At 42.8% G+C, this 14,166-nt stretch overlaps 2 protein-coding genes across 2 annotated transcripts; one reads left to right on the top strand and one right to left on the bottom strand.

The window, feature by feature from the left end:
- The first annotated feature begins 570 nt into the window (after positions 1 to 570).
- LOC122330182 lies at positions 571 to 2,129 on the top strand. Its single transcript, XM_043227050.1, has 2 exons — positions 571 to 1,255; positions 1,381 to 2,129. The coding sequence occupies exons 1-2, from the start codon at positions 571 to 573 to the stop codon at positions 2,127 to 2,129; spliced, it is 1,434 nt and encodes a 477-aa protein (XP_043082985.1).
- Positions 2,130 to 7,250: 5,121 nt separating this feature from the next.
- On the bottom strand, positions 7,251 to 10,660 carry LOC122329778 (receptor activity-modifying protein 2-like). The gene is made up of 6 exons (XM_043226350.1): positions 10,507 to 10,660; positions 10,206 to 10,241; positions 9,042 to 9,104; positions 8,936 to 8,965; positions 8,723 to 8,846; positions 7,251 to 7,828 (listed from the first exon to the last, which is right to left on the bottom strand). Exons 1-6 carry the CDS (start codon positions 10,559 to 10,561, stop codon positions 7,585 to 7,587), a joined length of 552 nt encoding a protein of 183 aa, XP_043082285.1. The 5' UTR covers positions 10,562 to 10,660; the 3' UTR covers positions 7,251 to 7,584.
- Between the last annotated feature and the right edge of the window lie 3,506 nt (positions 10,661 to 14,166).

The following is a 14,166-nucleotide window of genomic DNA, read 5'->3' as shown; positions in this document are numbered from 1 at the left end:
CTTGCCCGGAGGAGATTCTAATAGCAATCGCAGTCTTGGTACTTAGAAATCCCCATTTAGAAACTCCTAAAAGCATCCTCTAACTTAGGGAAAAGAGACAGTGATAGAGCCTAACCCCCTCCTTCCTTGACCAGGAAAGAGTGTGTTACCTCCCCCCCCTCTCTGTCTCTCTCTCTCTCTCTCCTCTCTATCTCCCTCTCTTACGTCTCTCTACAGGTAGCTCCTCCCTTTCTCTAAAAAAAAAAGAAGAAAAAGAAGCAAGGACCGCCTGTTACAGGAGAACGAAACGCCCAGCTATCCCTTCTTCCTGTTCTGTGTTGTCTTCTGTTCTCTGTCGTCCTGTGTGTGTTTACTAATTGTCTCCCCAGAAACGCCAGTTAGAAGCACACCCACCAGAGGATCACAGTTACAGAGAACCACGCCCACCTGACACCTCACATTTAGCATCAACTGACACCACACATCTACACCTCTGTCTTTCCTTGCTGTTGTCTGTTCTGCCTTGTTTGGTTGTTATTTTCTTCCAGGTCTGTGTCAGTCACTTTTCCAAATCCCCTCGCCCACCAAAACATGTCTCACACAGCAGACAACGTTGGTCACTGGGAAGACCTGGAAACATGGCTAAGTGTTGCAACCAGCAGCCTCCTACCCAAGGCCGCGGAAACACTAAAGCGTCAGACCCAGGAACAGCTGGATAACAACCTAACGAGCCTAATGGAACAGGACCCAAGCCAAGGCTACAACCACAAAGAGCTAGCAAAGATCACCTGCTCCCTAAGTCACACCCTCATCGCTACCCTCAAACTGAGTGACAGGCACGCCGCCGATCTCCAACAGGAGCTGACATGCGCACAGCGACGCATCAAACAGCTGGAACTGGAGGCTCAGGAACTACAGGAAAAGCTGGATGAGGAGAGAAAGGACCCAGAGGAGATTACCACGCTCAAAGCCTTGCTAGCAGCTTCCACACAAGAGGTGAAACAAACCAAAAGAGACTTTGACAATGCTGCCAACAACCTCCAGTACGCAGAACAGCTACTGGAGAAGGCAAAGACTGACATTAGAGACAAGGCCGGCAGAATCAAAGCCCTCGAAGCTCACTTGAACGAGTCAAGGAATCAGATCAGCCGCCTAGAACAACAGCTGGACTACGTCAAAGAGGAATCCGACGGTGTCAAGGAGGAACTCAGACACGCCTACGACCTGCGCGCTGAGCCACCGAGGACACGAGATGCACCAACGTCACCCCTGCCAAGTAGGACCGGGTCTCCCGTGCTTGTACAGGCAAGTGAACAAAGGGGGAAAGAGGCGATGCTGAAACACTCACCAGCTCCTCTGAAGAGACATACCTCGCGAGAAGGCCAAGAGAAACGGACCCAGCCAGCCAAAGAGCATCACACGGCCTGGACCTAAAAGATCTCGACAAGATCGCCAGGAACATCGTCAAGTTCACCCCAGGTGTGCCAAGTAGTCCAGACGTTCAAACCTATCTACAGGACGTCGAATTCCATCTGGAAGTAAGACCTCACGTCACTGATAAAGATAGACTCTATTTACTGCGAGCAACATCCAGCCCTGATGTACGCAGCTTCCTGGACCGCAACCAGCCCAGACAAAGGCTGATTACCACCTGCTCCGAGGCTCTCATCAATGAATTTGATGACCCAGAGTCAGAACAAGGACTAGTAGCCGCCCTGGAGATCAGACAAGGCCGTCATGAGTCTCCGCAAGCCTACTACAGCCGACTCAGGAGAGCATACTTCGGAACTCGCAACGAGCCCGAAATGGAACAGGACATGAACTTTAAGACTCTCTTCCTCAGGAACCTACATCCTGGGGTAAGCCACCATCTAGGCGTGCTTGCATGTTCGCGCACAATGACCATTCAGCAGCTGCGCGACTTGGCACACAAAGCCTACAGCAAACAAAAGATGGCTGCAGAGAAAGGCACTAAAGCTCCGACAGTCCTCGACTTCAACACACAAAGTCACGGACTGCCTCTAGAGGGTGCCCAACATCAAGACAGCTTCAAGCCGTCAAGAAAAGAGGAACGTGTCCAACCGAGAGCAAGACTTCCACGCAGGTACCAGACCCAATCAGAGAAACGGCCGCTGGGATGGACCACGTGAACGACAGCGCTTCGCCTGGGCGCCACCGGGAAAAGTCATGGGACAGTTCAAGACCGCAGGAAGGTCAGTGGGAGAGATCGTGGAATCAGTCAACCTCCTTTAGAAACCAAAGGGGAAGAGCTCCTGGGATGGCAACGGAACCTCCATGGGTAGAGCACAAACACACCCTGGAGCAACCAGCCCAAGGACTCGACGACAAAGAACTTTCAAACTGAATCCACACAAGAGCAAAAGACATCACCGTTTTTTACTCACAAGAACTGATGAAGAGCATGATGAGAGAGTTTTTCCAGCAAATGAAGGAAGATTGGAAGTGGGAAAAGAAAGAGAAGCCGGATTCAGCCTGACTGGCAGCCGGACGAGACAGCAGCGACCACCCGACCCAACCAGACACAGAGAATAGCACTTCCTCCCGCACACTCAAAGAACCATAATGACCATAACTTCAGATGGACGAGAAATCCTACCTGAAACCCCAGCAATCGAGTTAGCCCCTAACTCACCATATGATGCTTCAAACCACGGCATCATCCAACAAACACCTGCCGCTGAAACCACTCTGGTTCCTGAAAGTGCTGTCCTGGTCGTCTGCCACTCGTCCGAAGAACTGCAGATTAGCCCTGATATCCTCCCCATCTCATCCCAAACTCCAGTCCTCAACTCCTGGGTGATCTCATTGAGAGAGGTATAGCAAGAAAGTTTTACCTCTCCGTCATCATCGAACGCCACATCAGGGTCGAAGCCCTTCTGGACACAGGAGCTGACATCACACTAATGTCAGCAGAACTCCTCGGAAAAATCCAGGAAGGAGCAAAGACATTAAATGGCCCCCTCAAACTTCAAAGATGTGAGCTGAACCTTCAAGTATACTCCCACACGGGCCTACAACTGACACAGGTGGCCCCGATTCACCTAACTGTGGGTCCGATGAACCTCATCCACCCAGTCTACATCTCACCCCTAAAGACTTACCCACTGCTAATCGGAAAGGACCTGCTTAATCGCTTTAAGCCACTAATAGACTTTAAGCACTTGAAGTTGTGGACACAAGTCCGTGAACCTCTGCCCTTCCAGTCAGTAAACGTTCAGGAGTTGCAGTGCCAAGCCACAGACACCACTGCCCGTTTACAGACCGCCGAGGCAATGTCAAGGTCACAAGCAATTTCAAGTTCAAGCAGCAAGAACCACGACAAAGACTTCAACGACCAAACAGATGCCCTCGCTAAAGCAGGTGCATTACATGGAGAGTCCTGGACGCTCCATTCCCACCCACCCAACCCAGCTGTGGCAGCCATCACCCGCCGCCTACGCCACTGGCGTTGCGATCCCCACCTCCTCCCGTATCTCCATCTCGCCACAGTTTGCTGCTGACGATCTCAGTACCCTTCAAGCGTCGGATCCAGCACTGCAAACCATCAGTGCACACATTTCTGACCCAGCTACCGCCCACGTTTCTGCCTTCAACCTAGCCACCTCCTCTGACCTCCGCCACCTGCACTCCATCAAGCACATGCTGCATCTCAAAGACGGCGTTCTCACGTATGTCCCTGAGCCACTCGCTACGCCATGGCTCGTAGTGCCTCAGAGCCAAAGGGGGATAATGTTGACATACGCCCACGATGCACCATGCGCTGGACACCATGGCGCCAAGGCCACCTATGAGACACTCAAACAGGTGGTATACTGGCCTGGCATGCAGCAAGACGTGGCGGAATACGTGAAAGGATGCCTGGTCTGTTGCCAGTTTCAACCGGCGAATGCAAATCACCGCGCACCACTGCAAAGGAAAGGAATGACCTTCCCATGGTCAGGCCTCCAAATAGACTGGGTAGGACCCCTGCCACGGTCAACACGAGGTAACAAGTACTTCCTTAACGTGGTCTGCGAGTTCACAAAGTGGATAGAGTGCCCCCCAGCTCCGAATGACACGGCAGAAACAACAGCCTACCTCTTGATGAACCATATTCTCAAAAGATTTGGAATGCCCTTGAGTGTCAATTCAGACCGAGGAACTCACTTCACCGCTGAGCTCATGCAAGAAATGTGGAAACTCCTGGGTGTGCAAGCCAAGCTGCACATAAGCCACCACCCAATCTCTTCTGGACAGGTGGAACGTGCCAACAAGACAGTGGTCAGCATGCTGAAGAAGTATGTGTCCACCAATCAGAAGGATTGGGATGTCAAACTTCCCCTGGTACTAATGGCCATCAGGTCCACTCCTCACCGTCCACGGAGTACCTCCATTCGAAATGATGACGGGGAGACGCATGACACTACCCTTACACCTGCTGTACCAACCCGGTGACATGAACCTTGTCACTGCCTACACCACGCATCAGTACCTAGAAGAGTTGCATCAGCACCTGAGAACGACTTTCGCCTTTGCACAGCAACAACTCCAAAGCAGCGCGGAAGGTCGTAAGGCTTACTATGACAGGAAGGCCTCATATCAGGAACTTGAGGTCGGAGACAAAGTGTGGTACTACAGTTTCGCCCAGCCACGGCCAAACACCCTCATCGATTGTCAAAGAAGTTCCTACCTCACTGGACGGGACCCCACGAAATCGTAGACAAACTGTCACCTGTTGCCTACCGAATCAAGATTCGACAGGGGCGCAGCGAGCCAGCCCTGCGATGGGTACACCGGAACCAGATAAAGAGGCACCAGGGCTCCAAGAGACAAGGAAAGGGGGAGACCAAACCCACTGACACAGACCGACTATCGCACCTCACTGATGTAATTCCTCACCCACTAGGGAAACACATAGCCAGGTTTTCAAGCACAACACCTACACGCTCCTTCACCGCACTGCTAGAACCAACACTCTAGTAACAAGGAGTTTCTCCACACATGTGACCATTGTTTGTTGTCCTAACCTCACTCAATGTCCTTGTGTCCCTTCTGTGTTGTCTTTTCCCTTCTCTTCCTCTCTTTGTTTCCCTTTTTCCCTCTAGGCCCTTTTACAGGAACACCCTTAACCATTCCCTCACATCAGGTCCTGACAATAAGATTGACTCCCCGCACCAAGTCCATAGATTGAGCGCAAATGTCGTATCAAGTTTCTCACCCGATCTGCCCAAATTCCAAATTTCTGCACCACAGTTCAGTTAGCGATGGAAATGTTGTTTGTGGATGTCTGTTCTCTTTGTCCATTGTTCCAGTGCCCGATGACGTTATGGCAACGGAACCTCATCGCGCAAAAAGGGGATATGTGGGGCCTCGATGAACAGACACGAACCATAAAAGGGGAATCGCTCTAGAACCAGGTCGTAAAATCGCTCATCCTCCGCACCCCGGACCATAAAGGCAATCAAGATGGTCAGCCGAGCGATGCAGAGCGCCACAACGTCTACCAAACATTCTCAAGGGACTGTCGCTGCAGTGAGCTCGGCCAATCCGAGAGTACCCACGTCAAGATTGGGATGATTGAAAACGCAACATCTGGTCGACAGCGCGATAACCCGTTCTGTGCACTGACCTGGGATCAGTTCTACCAAGCCACCAAGTCAAAAGGTGATAAGACTCCCGCGGTGAATCAACGTGGCCAGGACAGCCTCACACTTTCCAACCCCCAGGAGGTTTGCTCTGTCCCAACATACATTCCTTAAAAGCGCGCCTTTTTCCTTTTCGCTACAATAAAGGAACTGCCAGGACACACATAAAACCACTAAACGAACAATCTAAATGCCTTCCTTTCAAACGAATAAAGGTTCATCTGTAAATAACTGCTTAATAAATGTTTGGGATGTATGTAGGAACCGCTATATACTTGTTAAATAATCCTCTAACAGAGAGCGTTCCATAAGCGCTAGATAATGCATGTTTGATATCAAATCAAGCTTACGATGTTTCCAATATCGTGATGAATGAATATATGTGTTTGTGCAATGCACAACAGTGTATTCCACTTATAAGCTTTTGATAGGGAACAGAAGTGCAGAATGTCAATTCTAACTGGGATAAAGTATGCACGAAACCGAGTCGAAAGCAGGTGTGGACACGCCCCTTTGACCTCGGGATTGGACAACTGCCCAGGCACGGCCCAAAACTTGCACCTCAAAACGCAGGAACAGAGCTCTCTGAGTTGAGTTGAGACGCAGTCGGAGTTGAGAACGAGCCGAGTCGGAGTCAAGCGAGTCGAAGAACTTTTCGGTCGCTGCAGGAATCGCCACGAAACGGAGAAACTTCGGAACTGGGAGAAGTTAGAAGACTCTGAACAAGAACGACCCGATATCCTCGACTCCGTCCGCTCCGTCACATCACTCCACGGACACTCACTGCCCTTTCCATAACCAACCCGGTTCATCCAAAGCGAACCACCAAGCTAGAGAGACTTCATTCAAACGGCCCGGGAAAGCCCGACCACGTCATCCCACGGACGAGCCTGCCCAATCAGCACGCCGGGATTTCCCCAGACACGCCGAGTGGTAAAACTACCTTTCCGTCTCTACTGAATTGGCGCAGACACATATAAGCGAGGCTAAACCTAACTTTGCTTTGTTGGTGCTCTTAGTGCGATCTCAGAACTAGCTAACAGACTTTGGACAGACAATTATCCATTTCCCTTCCAACCCGCGAATGTGTGTATGAATGCATGTGTGTGTGTATGTGTTTATGTTTAGTCTTCTCAGCGTAGTCTTGTCAAATAGTAGGTACTGTTTAATAAATTGTGTTTCATTATTACGAATTCTTGTTTGTGTGTTATGTAACTGGAAAGTCAAACTCATGCCCAGATCCGTTGTTACCTGCTCGAGGTAAAGCGAAGAATCCAATTGATTTATTTTGCTGATCACAGAGTAAATTCATATTGGTAACATACATTTAAATTGCCCTAAAACGCTGGACGTATTAGGTGATTTAAAGGTATATTTGAATTACATACTGACTTGAATCTTTTAAGATTCAATTCCCCAAACTCGAATTGAGAGCTGATTCAAATGACAATTCATAATTATCATAATTAAAATTAGGTGTGAAAACCCTACACTGTAAACCGACATACAACAACATAACAACCGAAGTCTAGCAGGATATGTACGACATTCAGTATTTCAGAATTAATAATTAAAGGCACAGTAAATTCATACCATGATCACAAATTGCACATTTACTCTTGTGCGTGAGTTTTGAGTGCGTTGAAAAATCACCCACTGCATGTGTTTTATTTACAGTAATAGCGTCGTTGTGAACCACATGAACTTTATACATTCAGAGTTTACTTTAAAAGCAATCGTTCGCCCAAAAACTAAAAACTGGATCATCTTTTACTCACCCTCGTTTCATTTCAAGTCTCATTTCTGCAAAACACACACAAAAACATCCAAACAAACAACTTCAAACTATCTCCTTTAGAAGAATGAAAGGTTTCATCATGCAGGTTTCAGACACGAGTGTGAGTAAACGATGACAGGATTTAAATTTTTGAAGCAAACTATCAATTTAATGCAAAAGCGGTCAGTCTCTTAAACTACTCTTCCAGACCACGATGTACACTATGAAGGGTATGAGGAGGATAGGAAGCAGTGTGGATACGAGCACGACTCCAGCTGGGGCGTCGGGTAAATCCTCTTCATTGTTACAATGAGTGAAGAACTGCTGGTGTATGTCCACGAACAGCTGCTCCATCACACGATTAGGGTAGAAGCACCCTAACATACTGCATATATACTCCATACACTCATCTAACTTGTGGTAGTTTCTGGACAAAGAAAGAGAGAGAGAGAAACAAAATGAGCCGGCTGACGGGAAGAAACGTGCCATCACATTCACACACACTATGAAGGAGATGAAAATGAATGTGTTGAACTGATCAGAAGGGACAGTAAAAACTATGTAACAAAAAAAAAGTTCTGTTCTGTTCATCACGGAATTCTCATGCAAAATGTATCGGTTTCCACAAAAAATAGAATGTTTAAATTAGCATATTAGAATTATTTCGGAAAGGATCACGTCACAGTGAAGACTGGAGTAATGATGCTAAGATTCAGCTTTGATTACATTCAATATATTCAAATATGTATTCAAATACAAAACGCAGTAGTATTTGACAATATTGTTGTATTTACTGTGTTCTTAGTCAAATCAATGCTTTGGAGAGCATAAGAGACGTCTTTCAAAACCATAAAAAGTCTACCGCCCTATGTAGTAAATATAGTTCTGCTCTTTTATAATGTAATGAAGTGAATCGTGTGACACAATATTGTAGCAGAAAACCCCTAATCACTCTAGTTCACAACAACAGCCCAATTTCTCATATGCTTATGTAGAAAACGGAAATGTCTTTCATTGTTTAATGAAACAGGAGGTCTCGGGGTCCCTTAAGTAGATCTTTATCTTTCCCCATACATCCTTCAATTGTTCTATGACCATTTCCTTTCTTTGTGCGTATACTATATTGGTAAGCAACAATCTGCCATTTCTCAACAGAGCTTTTGCATAAGAAAATATATATAGAAACTACGTTTAGGAGTGTGATGCACAAAAATGTTTTTTTTTTAGGTAATGCATTCCTAAAACTCAAACCGCAGATGTACAGATTTACTTGAATCTCCTTTGAAGTAAAGTCACACGTGAAGGAGAAGCTCTGGCTTACCTTATCACCATCTCCATATTGCACCAGTCCTCCTTCCCCAGTTTGCTCATGCTGTCATTGAACGCCTCCCAGCACAGTCTACCATACTGCTTCAGCGTCTCCTCGTGACAGTGAGCGTAGTGCGCTTGAGTCAGAAGACGTTTGTTTGATCATTGACAAGTGATCTAGTGTAGCGTAACAGCTCAAACATACTGGGTCACAGAAATCTCTTACCACTGTCCTCATACGTGGTGTTGGGTCCCTCTGAAAGAGTCATTATGAATGTCAGCAGTGCGTGCGATGAGATGATGTGAGCGTAAATAATGCAGACATTATGTACCTGTTATAAAAGTTTTGTCCAGTTCTTGCTGTGCACTTTCATTTTTGACTCTGATACTCTCATCTGGAGAAAAAAAAAACACCATTACGAAATGAGTAAATGTTTTCGCATTCCTGTTATCAATGCAATTCAATATAGGGTGAATGGACAATATATAGTATGGTAAATATATTTTTGAAATATACAGAAGAAAAATAAATAAACAAACATTAGATTAGATTAAAAATACAGTAGTGTCTTTAACTGTATAAAGCGTCCGTCTTTGATATAAGTATTTTGATATAAAAAGCGCATTAACATTAAAATTGTTTGTGATTATTTTTAGTGTCCAGAGAGTAAAATATAGATCTTTTGAATGTCAAATTTCATTCAAATTGCAATCATATAAATACTCTGGAAATGATATTGCTCAGAGGTTTCTCTTTCATAACTCACAGGACTTGAAGTACAATCTTTGACTCATCCCAAACGTTCTTAACTAAAGACACAAACGAGACAACGCTGACATGCAGAAAGAGTATAGAGTTGTAAACCGAACATGGACATGGCGGAGGAGAACTATTCGAGTTCATATCAAAGTATCTCACGTTTGATTGCAGGCTTTGGTATCTTGGCAAATCTGAGCACAATCTGAAGCTATTTGAGATTTCTGGAAAACCATTTACTCCATGGGGGAAACATTATCGTGCAATTCTTTTTTCCTCACAGTTCTGAGAAGTGATAGTTCGCCCAAAAATGAAAATTCTGTCATCCTTCGCCCTCGTGTTGTTTCAGATCTGGGAATTCATTTCTTCTGGTGAACACAAAAGCACAATGTTGGTAACCAAACAGCTGATGGTAGCCATTGACTTACATACTAAGGGAAAAATACCATGGAAGTCAATGGCTGCCAGCAATTATTTGGTTACTAACATTAATTTTTGTGTGAACTATCCCTTTAAAATCTCATACTTCTCACTTCTTTTCCTTTGCAATTCCATTTTTGCCAATTTTAAGATGCAAACTCATAATTGTGAAATAAAAAGTCACAATTACTTTTTCTTTTTAATTTTTAATAGCTTTCATCATCATTGATTCTCTCTCTGTTGATGTCTAAAAGAAATAACTACGATTAAAGATTTTTTTTTTTATTTTAGAGAGCTAATATAGTAGTTTGTCCCTTACCTTCAGATGCTTTTCTGTTATCTTGCGTCGTTTGACCTGAAAATAGAAACAAACTTTTTAACGATCACTCGTGTTGCTACCAGACATTCAGTAAAGCTTCAACTTCTTATAATAAATCTTTTCTATTGTAAACAAGTTAGAAGTTTAGTGCAACAACAGTAAGGTTTATCATTCATAGGAAGGTTTGTAATCTGATTTCATGTCTCCAAGATAATATCCGTGAACAATAGCAATGGCATTGCTGATGTCTACACAGATACACTCATGCTTTATCCTAGATCTTAAACTAAAGATCTCCTACCACCGATCATAGACGTATCCAACAAAAGCAAAAGTAATCCAGAGTGATAAAACATTGTGCAAGACAAATTATGAATGTGAACTATGGAGTGAGTGAGGGAGCTGTTAAGTGAATAAATGGACTTGGGTTAGCTGTGGTTGGAGCATTTAAGAAGAGAAACAAAAGGAGGGAGGAACACAGGGAGACCGTGGATGTGTGTGTGTGTGTGTGTGTGTGGCTAAAGAAAACACTCCACCCATTACCATCCACTGGGAGTTCGCGGATAGTTTGGGATGAGACATTTCTTTGGAGCTCCAGTCATTGGAAATAGGAGTGCAGCTTTCTGTTTGTATATTGGAGCCAGAGCTATTGACTTCCTGTCCTGATAAGTCTCTACGAAGGGAGTTTTCTCAGTGGACACCGGGAATTATTCAACTCTATTACAGGATTACATACTGCTTACTTCCAAATGGCTTTTCAAGATGCAGTAAGTGTGCTTTGTTATCAGATATATTTTCATCAACATACGTTTTAATAACAACGGTCTGCTAATTGCTAACATACCAATTCACAGAGTTTTGGACTTCACGAAGAAACCGTGAATGATTCAGAAGACGAGTCTTGACCTTCATTAGTGCCAATGTATTTCATATTTTAGTCTTTAACAAGCTACAATAAAGGTTTTCTGTTTTTGTTTTTTACTGGACTCTTTTGTGTTTTTCAGTAATCTTTGCAAAGCCTCCAAAAACATCTATGCGCTGAAAACTTTGCGTGCACATCTATTACCCTGTATGAAAAAGATCACTAACGTTTAAGAATAAATAAATAGGTTAACTGTTTTCAAGCACTTTTTACTATTTTACAAACGCGTAAAATACATTATGCATCATTTTGCATGTAATACAAGCAATCATGCGTTCTATATGATTATTGTGAGACTGGTTAACTTTGTAAAACTGTAGACGCAGTTGACATGCGCCGTTTCCGATTTAGAATTGCCCGCACGTTGGTTAACCTGCGTTTTAAGTTTTGTATACCGTGGTTGACTTGAAAATAGAAAACAAACTTTTTAATGATCATCCATGTTGCTACCGGACATTCAGTAACGTTACAATGTCTAAATAAATCTATTATATTGTAGACAGGTTAGAAGCTTAGTGCAACAATAGGAAAGTTGATGTTTCATAGGAAGATTCTATTCTATTTTATTCTTTATTCTATTTTATATATTTAATTTCCGTTCCTATTGTGTTAAGGTAAATGAAATCAAGTAAATGTTACTTTCAGTACATTTATTTCACTAAAATATCATTTTCCCACAAGTTTGTTCTCTTGTGGTTTGCAGGTGTGACTCGAAATGTAGAGCTTTCCCTTCCAGACTGACGCCTTTCATAGTTTCTATTTGTATATGGTGCGCTTGCAAACAAACATTTCCACACAATGTGATAGACTGCAATGTACAGCAATTTCAACCCCGTTCACAGTATAATCTGGTGTGCACAGTTTTGTGAAATAAATAAAGCCGTCCGTTCTTTCTGTTAACAAAGATCATGGCTAATCCAACTCTATCGTGAAGACGATTAAATATAAATAAACTTAAAGCGAAAAAAATCTCAATACATGTGAAAAGCTAAAGATACCAAACCCTCAGAATGAAATGCACTTGAAGTGCATTTATTAGGAAAATGCTCCCGTTCAAAAAACTGGTATATATATTCTTATTAGTTGGCTATGTGGATTTTTAGGTCTTACTATAGACAGAAGAAATGCAATATGATTGCGAAAGAAAGCTTTGCAATAATCACTTGTGTTAAACTACGTCTCAAATTCAGATAATATGAGGTAATAAAACACAACAGCTGAAACCCCATGATGTCACCAGCACAAACAGCAGGATTGAGTCCTTTTTTGGCCGGCTGAATTACACGATCACGGCAAAAGTATGAATATTTCTGCTGACCGACACAGCTTTTAAGCAGTGTAACGGACAAATTGGTTTATACGTTATGTAATAACGTAAGATACTCGAAACGATGTGAGAATATTCCAGAATTTGCACCGCCAACTCAGCAGCAAGACATTGTATTTTTAGTGTTAACGCCGTTTTTCTGCATCCGCTTGAATGCGTGCCATAAGGGGATCTCCGAAGCCACACGTATATATAAACATACAACTTGCGGCTGATTAGCGCGCTGTCTGCGGAGAACATACGAGAGGTAGACATGCAACGAGGCCTGACACACTTTGTCAAGATCATTTGCTGTCGACAAATCAACAGAACTGATTCAAATTATTTTTATTCAAATGAAACTAACGAACCGAAAGCAGTCTTGTGATGAATCTATTTAAATAAATCTATTTAATTGAATCTATTAAAAAGTATTCAGAGCGTAATTTACCGTGAACTGCCAGGTCTAAAAACTGTTGTAACATCAAACATCCTTATTTTTGTATTTGAACGTGAAAATAGATCCTAAAAATACCGCTCATCCTCAAATGAAAGTACGTCTTGGCTGTTAAATTTGTAATCTTTTACCGTTATGTTGTTAATATAATTTATAATGAAATTTGTAAATATAAAACAGCGAAAAACAATTTGATTTTTTAAAAACAATTTTGGCTATTGAACAACAATTTGGCTAGTGAATTTCACAAATAATTACAAAGAAATGACAGTTAACAATGAATTAAAAGGTTTTTTTGGTGGGGAGTAGGGAGACTAAAAGTGTATTTTCTTGTAAAATGTACTCCAATAAACTTCAAAAATACAATTGGAGAAAAAAGTATTTTAACTTGGAATTTGTTAGTAGATTTCACAAATAATTACAATCGGCAACATGAAATTTTAAAGTAGAATGTAAAATGTACTTTTATATATACATATATAAAATTTAAGAATACAACCATAAGTTTTCGTATTGTTTTTATTATTTCTCAGTCACTCATTAACAGCTGTGGAGGTTCTGTAAACTGAGATTTCTGGAACAAAGCTCAAAAAACGCTCCAGGCCAAGAGTCAAATAAAAAAACAGGACTCGTTTCTGCAAATAACTCACAGGAAATAGGCCATAGCTGGTTTGGCACTTCTACCACTACCAAACATCTGTCACATCCTGTCACACTACCCAAAAAACTACCCTACCGATTAATATCTTTATTCTAACTACAGTTATCTGAATGGCACCCAGTTCTCTTAGAAAACAATCCCATGTGTGCATGTCTGAATGCTTTCTTGTCAGCGGCCTGTATCTTTGAGGAAATACTCTATCTGCTGCCAGATGCAAGATAAAAATGTAAAAAAGAAATCGAAAAGCATAACAGTAAAAATGCATGGGAAAAAGTGCTGATCTGAAAACATCTTTCTACGAGCAGAGTGTGAAATAACACCCGTCACCAGTCAAATGTGGGCAGGCTGCGGGTGATTTTGCTTATTTGAGTATTTCGTACGCCGTGATCTTTAAGGCGTCTGAAACCTGCAAAAATTAGTAATTGTAAGACCTCAAAGGCTAATGTTTGCATGTGTTTTTAAAGTTCAATTCATCTGCTAAATGATGCCACCATTGATGAATTCTTTTCATTTTTTTTTACTGTAGCGTATTCGTGTGTACATCCAGATTATTGAATTTCTATTGTATTGCAATGACTGATCTATGCATTTTCACTCATTTTACGCTTGTTTCCA

The sequence above is a fragment of the Puntigrus tetrazona genome, chromosome 24 (assembly GCF_018831695.1).
Source record: "Puntigrus tetrazona isolate hp1 chromosome 24, ASM1883169v1, whole genome shotgun sequence".
NCBI classification, from domain to species: Eukaryota; Metazoa; Chordata; class Actinopteri; order Cypriniformes; family Cyprinidae; genus Puntigrus; species Puntigrus tetrazona.
This window is presented reverse-complemented; position numbering and strand designations above follow the sequence as displayed.

Bases quoted from the DNA above. Each gene is read 5' to 3' on its own strand.
- LOC122330182 (XM_043227050.1), top strand. From the start codon at position 571: ATGTCTCACACAGCAGACAACGTTGGTCACTGGGAAGACCTGGAAACA. The intron at 1,256-1,380 runs GTAGGACCGGGT...AAACGGACCCAG, and splicing joins ACCAACGTCACCCCTGCCAA to CCAGCCAAAGAGCATCACAC.
- LOC122329778 (XM_043226350.1), bottom strand. From the start codon at position 10,561: ATGTTTTATCACTCTGGATTACTTTTGCTTTTGTTGGATACGTCTATG. The intron at 9,105-10,205 runs GTAAGGGACAAA...TTTTTTCTCCAG, and splicing joins TAACAGAAAAGCATCTGAAG to ATGAGAGTATCAGAGTCAAA. The intron at 8,966-9,041 runs GTACATAATGTC...TGACTCTTTCAG, and splicing joins GGACAAAACTTTTATAACAG to AGGGACCCAACACCACGTAT.